The sequence below is a fragment of the Camellia sinensis genome, chromosome 10 (genome assembly GCF_055761805.1).
Source record: "Camellia sinensis isolate YWXY chromosome 10, ASM5576180v1, whole genome shotgun sequence".
Classification (NCBI taxonomy): Eukaryota; Viridiplantae; Streptophyta; class Magnoliopsida; order Ericales; family Theaceae; genus Camellia; species Camellia sinensis.
Genome location: NC_138970.1, coordinates 115,799,901 through 115,813,067, shown reverse-complemented (window position 1 = coordinate 115,813,067; position 13,167 = coordinate 115,799,901). Strand labels below are relative to the sequence as shown.

Here is a 13,167-nt window from a genome sequence, read left to right as displayed (position 1 = left end):
AACAACCTTGTTCTGTATTATGCTTTTAATTCCTTAATTGTGCATGTCCTAAGTGTGAATTTGTGTGATAAATATGTCATTAATATGTTTTTGACTTCATATCTATTGATCGTAGGAAAATCTGTTATGACTTCTGCTTTGATCTGAAAATTGAAGGCCTTAATGGCGTCAAAAATTGAAATTGGTTAATGTATTGTGATCAACATAATTTTTAGAGCCTATTAGGAAGTTTGATTAAAATTTGGTTCAGTCTAAATTAATTAGATTAAACTAATTGGAATTAAGTGTACTTAGTTAATCTTAAATCTTGATTAATCTCCTAATCTAATCCACACACACATATATATATATATATGGCATAATTAGGGGTTTAGACTTCCTTAAGCATTTTTGAACTCAAAAATCTGAGGGAGAGCTCTAGAGGGAGAGAGACTTCAATTGTAGAGAGAGAAAGAACTTGAATTTGAAGAATTTTGCTTAAAGATTGAAGAATTGTGAAGTTCAACTCAAGAACTTGCTAAATTGAGCTTAATTGAAGACCTTAGGTAAGCTTTTGAAACCTAAATCATGAGTTTAAATCATCAAATATGTGAATTCAAAGAGATTATGTGTTTAAATGTAAGAATTGAGTTTGAATTGTTGAATTTAAAGTCAGTTCATACATGCATGCATAGTTTTGTTGAATTTCCTCATTTATATGGGCATGATTTTGACTTCCATGTTGAATTTAGAAGATGAATTGTACATGCATGCATGGTTCACAAAGTTTTGAAAGTAAATTGCATGATTTTGAAGCTTTGGAAAAGAGTTTGGAAATAATTGATGCTTGCATGGGAATTTTGGTTTCAATTATGAAGTTTTAAGCTTCAATTTTGCAAAATCATGAAGTTTGATTTAGTAATTAGCCATGTACTCATGTTTTGGAAGAGTTTCCAAGGTTTTGGGTTGCATGATGCAAGAATTCATACTTTGAACATGTGTTTGAAGCTCAACTCTGTTATGGAATTTCCAGAATTTTGTCGCACCGCTCGAGAGAACAATATGTCGCTCGAGCGCACATCTCATGCATCTAGTATTTTTGTAGACAATTTGTTAAAATCTATCACCTACTTCACCCACTTAAACCTACTCCACTAAACCTAACCCACTACACCACTACCACCTCACCTACTCCACTAAACCTAACCCACTACACCACTACCACCTCCACTTCACATACTCCTTACCTACTACACACTCACCCTCTTCTATATATAGGAATCATGAATCATTGTAATAAATAGAACAATCAACATATCAATCAATAATACATCAGTTTTTCTTACATGGTATCAGAGCAAGGTTAAGCACTTAGTATTTTTCGCTTCACCGGCGGGCGGCAACCTCGCCTTGGCCGTCCGCCGGACCTCAACCTAATCTGCTAGAATTTTCTACACATACCTTGAAATTTCTTCGAGTCCACCACCACTACCCCTCCTCTCACTGTTGTCCTCCCATACACCACCGTCTCGGTCGTCTTCATCTACAATGTTGCAGTGAAGGATCTCAAGCGTGGTTTTGTTGCATCCAACTCAAAGGATGATCCAGCCAAGGAAGCTGCAAATTTCACCTCCCAGGTTATTATTATGAATCACCCGGGTCAGATTGGTAATGGGTATGCTCCAGTTCTTGACTGCCACACCTCCCACATTGCTGTCAAGTTTGCTGAGATTGATCGTCGATCTAGCAAGGAGATTGAGAAGGAGCCCAAGTTCTTCCGTGAACATGCTCTCCTTCCTTTTACTCTTGGAGTGAGGCAGATGATTTGCTGCTGTAACAAGATGGATGCTACCACTCCTAAGTACTCAAAAGCAAGGTATGATGAAATTGTGCAGGAAGTCTCTTCCTATCTGAAGAAGGTTGGTTACAACCCTGACAAAATTCCTTTTGTCCCCATCTCTGGTTTTGAGGGTGACAACATGATTGAGAGGTCCACCAACCTCGATATGATTACACAGCCCAAGAGGCCATCAGACAAGCCTCCTCTTCTCCACATTCTTGATAACACCAACAGCAACAGTTTGACGCATTTATTAGAGAAAAGGTCCAAAGGCAGCTCCTGTCAAAGCTGATGCTCAGCAGGCTGTACCACCTATTGAAGTGCCAGCACTATCCTTGCACATGGGGGGCACCCACTCATTTCTTTATTGTTTTCTTTTACTCACCCATGTGACCCACGATGCAACCTATACTTTTTCTTTTCATTACACTCTTGTTCCCCACTTTCTTTATTATATATATATATATATATATATATATCTTTTTTTATTATATTATATTAAAAACAAAAACAAAAAAAACAAAAAAAAAATCTTCATCTCTCCTCCGTTTGATTTCCAACTCCATTATTTTTATTTTTATTTATTTTCTCCAAACCACTTTCCTTATTTCCTCCATCTTTCATTTTTTGATTTCAAATATATTTTTATTATTTTTTCTTTATTTTTCTTTCACATTCTTTTTAATCTTTTTCCAATTCCCTTCATACCATATAGCTTTGCACACCAAATCATATTTTATTCATCTCAGGGATCAACCCCGATCACAATTTTACAAAAAAAAAAAAAAAAAAAAAAAAAAAAAAAAAAAACCAACAAACAAACAAACCACCACAACACACCCGCACCCACAGTGGGATTTTTCTTCTCTACTCTGCTGCAGGTCTCTTCTTCTTGCCTCCGTCCTGGGCGGCCCTTGACGGTGTTGCCTCCGTGTTTCCCACTCCACTGGGCACGATCACTCCACCTTGCTCCTCCACTGCAGCATATGGCGGGCCTCCAAATCAGAACATAACGGTGGCCTTCCGCTTCAGGTCCTTATTTTCTGCCTTTAGCACACTTATCTCTGCTCGCGCATCCTTATACATGCGTTGGAGCAGAGCCAGCTGGGAGTTTAACTGTTGCACCTCATTTGTCCTGCTCTGCAGCCGGTGCGACAAGTTTGTGACCGCAGTCATGGTCTCCACACATGACTTCAGTGTATATTGATTGGCTTCAATATCTGTTTGCCCTGCCATTTTTTGCTCCACAGACCGCATCGGAAAGTTCAACGGAGCAAACCCTGGGGCGCTTGGTTGAGGTTCAGGGGCCACCGCACCAGTTATTTCTCTTGTGGACCCGTTGAGGTCTGGAAAGAGAGTGAGCAGACTACGGGACGAAGAGGCCATTTTCTGGGCAACCGAGTGTTACAGAGTGTTTCAAGATTTGCAGCTCTTAGAGACAATCTCTCAAAAAACGAATATCTCTCTCAGACAATGAAGAGTTTTTTTCAGAAGTTTTTTCACAAAGTTTTTTTGTCTTCGCTTCTGTCTCAAGCACAGCCTCCGCCTCAGTTTATAAAAACCCTGACGAAGAGGCAGACACGCGCATCATGCGCCGCTCGGCGCTCGACGACAACATGGGCGCGCCTTTTGATGGCCCGTCTTTTGATGGCATGCCTTTTGATGGCACGCCTTTTTATGGATTGGGCACGCCTTTTGATGGCACGCCTTTTGACAGATTGGGCACACCTTTTGAGGGTGCGACTTTTTAGGGGTCCGACAAGACTCTGTAAACTGTCCCGACATTTATTCCGGTTAGCTCTTTCAGGGGTCCGACAAGACTCTGTAAACTGTCCCGACATTGATTCCGGTTAGCTCCTTCATGGGTCCGACAAGACTCTGTAAACTGTCCCGACATTGATTCCGGTTAGCTCCTTCATGGGTCCGACAAGACTCTGTAAACTGTCCCGACATTGATTCCGGTTAGTTTCTACAAGGGTCCGACAAGACTCTGTAAACTGTCCCGACATTGATTCCGGTTAGTTTCTACAAGGGTCCAGCAAGACTCCGTAAACTGTCACAACAACTGTCACAACATTGTCTGCTACAACGGTCCGACATGACCCCATAAACTGTCTTCTACACCGTTATGACACCACCATACAGTGTCCTCTACAACGTTATGACACCCCCATACAGTGTCCTCTACAACGTTATGACACCACCATACAGTGTCCTCTACAACGTTATGACACCACCATACAGTGTCTTCACCATCGGTCTGACACGACCATACAGTGTCTCCTATCCTCTTTTCTTTTATGTATTCGTCTATTTTCTTGTTTTGTTACTCTCTCCAAACTCAAGTTGGCTAGTTCCTATCCCCCTTGAGTTTGCGGGGGGCTGTTAAAATCTATCACCTACTTCACCCACTTAAACCTACTCCACTAAACCTAACCCACTACACCACTACCACCTCACCTACTCCACTAAACCTAACCCACTACACCACTACCACCTCCACTTCACATACTCCTTACCTACTATACACTCACCCTCTTCTATATATAGGAATCATGAATCATTGTAATAAATAGAACAATCAACATATCAATCAATAATACATCAGTTTTTCTTACACAATTGTAGTTGGCTCAAGCAACCAAGTCACTACTCGAGAGACCGTCTTTTATTTTGCACCTTGGCTCGAGCGAACATTGAACCTAACCATCCAGTACTTTTGTAGACCAAGTAGTCCGTTCGAGCGACCAATGCTACACTCGAGCGAAGTGCTCTATTTCAACAAATTTTGAAAAGACATATTCTAATCAAATGTGCATTCTCATTCCTGTCTGAGCATTCTTAGCCATGAATTAAACATCCTAAATGAATTAAAGGGAATAGAATGAAGCCTAAGAGAATTGAATAAGTTAAAGAACAATCCGATTAAGCAATGTAATTCAACGTTTGTATGTTGATGTATTATGTAGGATCATCTGCAAGAACAAGTCAACAACTGAATCATTGTGAATAATATCTTAGTAAAGATATTTTCTTACTTTATTTTTCTGAATGTCCTTACGTGATAAGCAAGGTTTTAAAAAGCGGCCGCAACCGTTACGTAACGCCGTTACATAACGATTGTGGTGAATACCGCCACCCGTTACGGCCACTTTTGCAGTGTGATTGAGATTCACAAGTGTGTCGGCCGTAACGGCTGCCGTAGCGGTCGTAACGGTGCCGTAACAGCCGTAACGGTCTGTTACCGCTTCTTTCGAAAAAAACACACAAAAAAAAAAAAAAAAAAAAAAAAAAAACTGAAAATAGGGGAAGAGGGAAGATAAAGAGCGAAGATGAAGGAGCAAGAGATAGAGAGAGAAGAGGGAAGATAAAGAACATGTTATTGATTTGTTGAAGCTGTAAGACCTATGCTATTCTATTCAGCTACTATCACTCAACCATTTTGTTTGTGTGTGTCTATCTATATATTATTTGAAAATAATAATAATAATAATAAGTGTGGTCATTATCTATTTGGCTTGGTTAAAATATGTATATATATATATTTAGGCTTTTATTTATTCTCTTACTTTTGTCATTGTTTATCTTATATATAATAGTTAGTGATTGATTTTTTGTATAATATAAAGTCATTAATTATTAAAATAAAATGTAAAAAACTCTGCTTATAGTGATTTAAAAATATGAAATATATTGGATCATACTTAAAAATTTACAAAAATTTATCAATATTTATTTTAAATCCAATAAATATGATCATGGAAAAAAAATATGCACATCGGTAAGTTTTTTTCAAATTGTGCGAAAAATAAAAAAATTCACGATTCCGGTAACCGCAACCGTTACGCTACGGCCTTTACACCCCGCAACCGCAACCGCAACCGCAACCGCCTCCATCGTTACGGCGACCGCAACTACTTTTCAGAACCTTGGTGATAAGCCTTTCCGAAATTGTGATTCTGTAAGCGTGAATGAGTTTCTATTTGTCTAATCAATATGATATCTGTAAATGTGATTGATGTGTCACAAATAAATGTGATGGACCCAAGGTCGTTCTGTACATTTGGTAAGATGGACCCAAAGTCCTTCTGAACATCTGATAAGTTTGATTATCTGTTATGAGTTGACCGAATGGTCATTATACAGCTGTAAATGATTGGATCCGAGGTCATTCTGTTATGATATAATCAATTCCATTCTGTACAACTGATGGACCCAAGATCGTTCTGCTATCTATTGGACCCAAGATCATTCCATTATGTAATGCTTATGATATAGAAATGCTTATGTCATTTACTAGAACTCATTCACATAAATCCTTTATTCTAATGTTATTCACTGGGCTTTCGCTCACTCTGTTATATATATGTATGTAAGTAAGCAGCGGGATATCCAACCCCAACCTTAGTGAACCTGTGAAGGAAACCAAGTTTTGTGAACTATGTTATGAGCGCTTCACGAGCAAGGCTTTCGTTCTTTTGTCTTTTGGATTTCTATTTTCTTTTATTGGTCATGTTTGACCTTGTATATATACATAAGTTCTATTTTGGTATGACAATGATATTTGAAAGGTCTTGGACACGTAGAATTTTATTATGTTTGTATGGGTGTGAGTTATTAATATAAAAGAAGTTTTGTTTATGCCATTTATGCACAGCTTACTGGGCACATTTTATAACTCTGCTTCCATTTTTGGCCCCATATGATTAATTTTGATTTGATTTCTGTCCGAGGTCGTAGGTAATCTCAAAATTACTGACCAATTATGATCCAGACCTGTAGGGGCGGATTCGGGTCATGACAGTACTTTTACCATTTTAACTCTCTGGATGAGAGTTTTTATCTGCCAAAGAGAAATGATAGAAGAGGCGAAGGCATTGGATGAAGTTCAATTGAAGAATTTCATTGTTGTATTTGTTTTTATTTGTTTTTATTTTTTTTAGATAACTTTTTAATAAAGTTTGGTGACTTCAATTCGGGTTTCCTAGGATGCCTAAAATTAGGCTTATCTGAAAATTATGCCTAAAATTTCAGAGCCTCTTCATCGCCTATCTTCTCCTCCCCAGAACCAAAAACCAGAAAATCAAACATACCTGGTAGTAGAATCACCATGATGTTTCTATTCATTGAACAAATCTCCCCAAGCCCACCTCCAATAGGTCTTTGTTTGAACAAATGCCCCAACCACCACAGGCCTACCTCAAACAGACCTTGGAACATATGGCCCAACCACATGTTTGGACTTCTCCGCTGAACTAGAATTCAAATTAAATAACCCAATAGATGCAAAAACAGGCCCATAGCTAACATTTCTCAAACCACGACACAAGCTAGCCCCTATTCCACAGTCTGACGCAACTAATTATAACAAGGCTTCTGCGGATCCTCATCCATCCTCCAAACCCAAAGTTACCAACACCTTTCCTAACCCACGGGCATGACCCTAAAATTATAGATCTTAAGCCCAACGCTGACTCCACCTTTATAAATCACCAAATGACCACCGCGTACTTGCCCAAGAATGAGTCACTTCTTCAACTAAGTTCTCAATGAGTCCATAAGAAGTGATCCCATTTTTTCAATCGGGTTTGGGTAGGGTAGAGACCAAAGATCTTGAGAGACCGATCAGACAGAACAACTCAAAAGATCCTGAACCAATCTTACCTGGGCTCACAAATCCTAAGTTTGTCCCCTACTTCCCTTCAAAATTAGAAACCCAAATTCTAGAGACCACCACCACACATGACCTGAGCCACCATCCACTGCACAAGAACCACCATTCATGTTCACATCACCCCCACTTGCCTTCCATGTGTGCATCTCATGCTCCCTCCCTCCCCTGAACCCTTCTTTCAGATACTGACCATCACAAAATCTCCTAATGCTACCTCACTATGGAATCTACCCACCTTACCACACCCAAATACTCTCAAACCCAACAGCCCTTAAGAATTTCCTACATTATCAATAACTTTCCCAACCCCCTCCATCTTCCCATTCTTCACTGCCACCACTTCCAACTCTCTCACCAGCCCACTGGACTCACCCATACTACTAACCACCACCACATCACATTCCTTCAAATGAACTTAAGATTAGCAATTTCGCATAGCAAGGAACCTCACTCTACCAACCACCACGCCTCTTGCCTGAGCCACCATTATTCCTCTAAATGCCACCTCCTCTGGCAGCCACCACACTTATCTTTCTGGAAAAACTATTTAGCCATCTCACCTCAAAATGAAACAACAGAGCACCTCGACTTGAACAAAGAGAGCCAAATTGAAAAAAGAAAAGTGGAAAAGAAAGAATAAAAGCTGAAGGAGATCGAAGCCCAAGATGAAGGGCCTCAGTCTCGATAATTAGATCACAAACTGCAGTAACTTTCTCCTATTGCTACCTTGACGGAGAAGATGATTGCAGATCTCAATTGCCCCTCTAGCCACAACTTCTTTCAATTGATTCCCTCACAACCCTTAGCAAATTTTTATGCATTGTTTTGAATATCATATTTGTATCAATTACCGTTAAATCATGCCAATAGTACCAAACAATTTGAAGTATTATTATTATCATTATTATTGTTACAACAAAATAAATAAATAAATAAAAAATAAAATAAAAAGAAGATAATATTTCACCAATAACATGGATATGTCAAAATCTCATGAGAATGACAAAGGAAAAGGCAAAATGCATAGGAAGTGTAAAAGAATGCTATGTTTAGTCAAGCAGAGCTACCTTAATAACCACATTATTTTGTTACACTAATAACACAGTAGCTGAAGCATATGAGCATGCACTTTCTTAAATGAATAGAAATAAACACGGATTGTAGTAGACTAATAGATGAAAGAAGTCATTACTTACACCAGTACGCATCTGATTCAGTCCCCCATTACTCCTCACAGTCATATAGCGATCCCATCCTTGAGTGGCTGAGATTGCAAAATCAATTTTAGAGGGCTGAGAGAGAGAAAGAAACATAAACTTTCACGCCCAAGTTACAAATTTAGAGAGATTGACCATAAGGAAAAGAAACCTAGAAAAACAAGACATCTATTATGCACAAGACCAATAAAAAAACTTGGAGGCCTAAAAGGCAAGGTATGCCCTTGCAAGATGCTCAGCAACTTCTGCTCCCACAAAAGTGCCAGTGATGCAATTCCAAAATGCCTCAGGTACAGGTAAGAAATCCCAAAATCAGTACACGAGAGATAAGGTAATGAGATAAAACCTTTATATTTAGCGGTAGGTTTGACACATGGCCGTAAACCGTAATGATGAGGAGCACCCCAAAGTTTGCTATCCGGCAGCTGCAAAATTGAAGCACTAGAACCTCGTTATTGGGGAAAATGTCGTTGTTATCATAATGAAATAAATTTGTAAGAGAATATAATTATTAATTCCTACTGAGAAGTATTTATATTAAAGAGAGGTCCAATAAATATTCCAGCAACACTCACAAAAAAGTTGTAGATGAAAGGCAAAAAGAGCTCATGATGCAGCTCATAAACTCAAAATTGCTGGGAAAATCTTTCCATAAGGAAAGTGTACTATAACATTCAGAGATGAGTGAAAGGTGTCTATGAAATTAAGGAATGATGAAATAGTCCCAAGTGACTTATGATAATTGCCAATCAAAGAGATGGTATCTCCTAAACTTGCTCACAAGTTACCTTTTTGATAAAACCTTAGCTAAAACTTTATACAAAGAGATAACCAAACTAATAGGTTGACAATCACCATTTCTCAGCGAACTCCGCTTCTTGGGAGTCAAAGAACTAAAAGATACATTTGTGCAATCATTAGCAACACCGTTCTCAAAAAAAAATAACAAAAACTTTCATGAAATCTTGCTCAACAGTCTCCCAACAATCTTGAACAAGTACAATATAAAAGCCATCAAGCCTGAAAGCCTTATCCCTTTGCAATAAAAAACAACTGCTCTAACCTCCTCTTCATGGAAAGGCCTATCCAACCATCTAGCTTTATTTTCATCAATTGAAAACATCTCCAAACCTTCACAAATCTAATCTTAATTAATCAACAATATGCCCCAAACCTCCTTCAAGTTTTTAAATAAATTTCTTATTCCTCTTCCCATTTGCCACTCTATGGGACAATTTAGAATTGTTATCCCCATCCTTCAGCCATTTCATCTTTTGCTTTTCATGATATTTGTTCCCGAAAAATCAATTCTTCAAACTTAGCTTTCAACTCCACCATTTTCTTTCCTAAGAACCTCATCAAGTGATTGCCTCGCCTCTGAACTATCCAACTCTTCGATCCTTTTGGAAATCTCATTTTTTATTTCTTTTAAATCCCCAAACTCCTCCTTTTCCAAGCTTTCAACTTATCCTAAACCATTTTAAGTTTCTTCATGAACCTAAAGCCTCCCCAACTTGAATCCTACATTCACCATTCAAAAAAATTCTTTAAAGAATGATGTTCCAACCTCATGTTCTCAAACCTGAAAGGAGTAGACCCCCACTTAAATGAACAAGTTTCTAAAACAATAGGACAATGACCATACAACCCTAGGAAGCACCTCCTATTTAACATTGGGAAACATTTCCTCTAGTCCCATTGAATAGAGCACCCTATCTAAATCTATTACATATTAGGCTATCCAACAAATTTGAACAAGTAAAACTAGCATTCAACAAGCGAGAATCAATCAAATCAAAATCTCTAATAAAAGTATCAAAGCCCCTCATGCTCCTAGTTACCCTTTTCCCATTTATTTTCATCAAAAACTTTCCTTATGACATTGAAATTCCCCCTACACACCAATTGGGAGCACAAAACCCAAACTAACTTATCCCAAAGTCATCCTTAAACCTCGGTTTATTAGGACCATACACCCCCAGCACCATTTGTGACTATCAAGATTCCCTTAATCTCATAAACACTACAAATTCTCACATTATTGTTTTAACATTCACTATGAACCTTCTCATCCCACATCATTAAAACAAACCCAAAGTACTACATGAAGTTAAAACAACCCACTTCCTACACCTAGATTTCCAAACATTATTTATCAATTTCCTGTCAAGACAGAATATTTTGGTTCTTGTAGGATTACCAACTAAGACTTCTTTAACCACCCCGTTTCTTAATGGAGCTATGAGCTCTGACATTCCAACTAATAATCTTCATTTAGAAAACTTCTTTAACCCTAGCTTCCTTTGACCTACCATCATAATTAATACCAGCTTTTAAATTTTCCAATTCCTTATCACCTTGTTTTAACTGCCCCACCCCTCTTGACCGTCCCCCTAGTTAAACTAAGGACAAACAATCAAGAGGAAACATGTAACTTTCAGTTTATGTAATAAGAATTGGTCCATGTTTGAAAATACCTGAAGTTTAGGAAGCAACACATGTAACTTCCGAAACAGATATGGATCCATTAACCATATTTTCAAAATTTTCCATGGACACGAGACAAACACTAAAAACAAACATTTTATTCCACACAAGTAAAACAACTAAAGTTTAATATTTTAAATTTTCCAATTCCCTACCACCTTCTTTTTACTGCCCCACCCCTCTTGACCCTCCCTTCTGCCCCAGCAGACTAATTACCCCTAATTAAACTAAGGACAAACCATCAAGAGGAAACATGTAACTCTCATTTAACAAGAATTGGTCCATGTTTGAAAATGCCTGAAGTTCAGGAAGCAACACATGTAACTTCCAAAACCGATATGGATTCATTAACCATGTTTTTGGAATTTTCCATGGACATGGACAAACGCTAAAAACAGACATGTTTTTTCAGACAAGTAAAACAACTAAAATTTAAGGTAGTTTATCACATAATCTACACACATTGCAGCTTATATATATGTTTATATAAATATCTTAAAGTAACCCTGTTTGACACACTGCACTCAGTTCCAATGTGACTGTTCATTTTACATAGGTAATAGAAAATCTGTTGCTCCTTATAGTTTTCTCTCTTTGAAGATTTAGAGACTTCCTGGCAGCACTGGTTCCGAAAGTATAAGAAAATGGAGTAAAATATCAACATATCCTGATTCCTGATTATCCAATTATGCAGTTCTGACTTTAAAAAAATTAAAATTAAAATTAAAATTGACAATGATCGGCAAAAGTCAACAACAATAACCTAACATATGCGAAGACAATGACCAAATTCCAAAAGACAGCCCAAACTAGCAAATACCAAAGGAAAAAAAATAAAAAAAAATCATGAAAACCATTAACTCCACCATGATACAGCTTTAGGATCAAGAATTTGGGTTGAACTTGGGTAGGGATTTGGAAAATGAAAAGAAACAGAAAAAAATGAATAAATAAAATATCTTATATTTTACTCTCCTTTTCCTTTCCCTTTCCAAATCACTACTCAAATTCATAATCCAAATCCAAACACAGCCTTCAGGAAAAACCCAACTTTTTACCAATCAACATATCCAACACGCAATTCTCTAAATGACCAAGTTAAGGATGTTTTTCAACACACCAATTTTTTTACCAAATCACAGCAACCCATCAACACAAACAACATTAAAAAAAAAAAAAAAAAACAAAACAAAACCCAGCTCTCCAAATTAACAAAAAACAAGATCTTCATCATAATTTACCTGAGAAGAGAATTAGGAAGAAGATGACAAACCTGTTGAGATTGAGACCCTTCAGAAGATAGAGGTTTCATCTGCTCATGTTGGAAAATGTCTTTACCGTAGAAGATAAATATGAAGATTGAAAAGGCAAAGAGAAGGATTGCGTAAACTGTGATCGAGTATAGAGTTAGTTTTCTTGGGAAGAGCTTAGTAGCCAACGAATTTCGGGAATGAGGATAATTGCCTCTCTTGTTAACCATCTGTCAGTCTCTTACATGCAGATTCACCTTCTAGGGTAGCCTCTCTCATTGATCATCTTTCAGTCTCTGTTTTCTGTCTCTCAATGTTCGAGCAAAATGAAAGTGGTTAACTAAAATGAAAATAACTAGAGAGTAGGGTAGAGAATTGGGTCGGGGCCATTAACCTTTTTTGATTCCTTTTATTCCAAAATTAAATAAACCATTTGAAAATTAACTCACGACTCAGGTCTATTTCGGGAATGCGGTAAAAATTAGTTTTTTTTGCTTTTAATTAAGATTTTTGAATTTTTATAAAGCGATTTGGAAAGTCGGTAAAAAGTTGTTTTTTTACTTTTTCAGATAATATTTTTCTAATTTGTCATGTCATGTGTACAACTATAGAATTACCAAAATGCCCTCACCCAATATATATTGGCCTGCATGATCCTGCACCAATCATGAGGGTAATATTGTAATTTCATATAGTTGATTATAATCAAATACCAAATCA

At 37.5% G+C, this 13,167-nt stretch overlaps 1 protein-coding gene across 2 annotated transcripts in view; it reads right to left on the bottom strand.

The window, feature by feature from the left end:
• The window catches only part of LOC114314586 (O-fucosyltransferase family protein), a 56,538-nt gene extending 43,695 nt beyond the window's left edge, over positions 1–12,843 (bottom strand). Inside the window, exons 1-3 of one of the 2 annotated variants that reach the window (XM_028261063.2) lie at positions 12,471–12,843; positions 9,057–9,135; positions 8,690–8,757 (exon numbers count right to left, since the gene is read on the bottom strand). In XM_028261063.2, coding sequence (XP_028116864.2) covers positions 8,690–8,757; positions 9,057–9,135; positions 12,471–12,677 — 354 coding nt within the window. In that variant the 5' untranslated portion in view covers positions 12,678–12,843. Of the gene's footprint in view, positions 1–8,689; positions 8,786–9,056; positions 9,136–12,470 lie in introns of both variants that reach the window. The other variant, XM_028261065.2, reaches the window with a different exon arrangement.
• Positions 12,844–13,167: the final 324 nt, after the last annotated feature.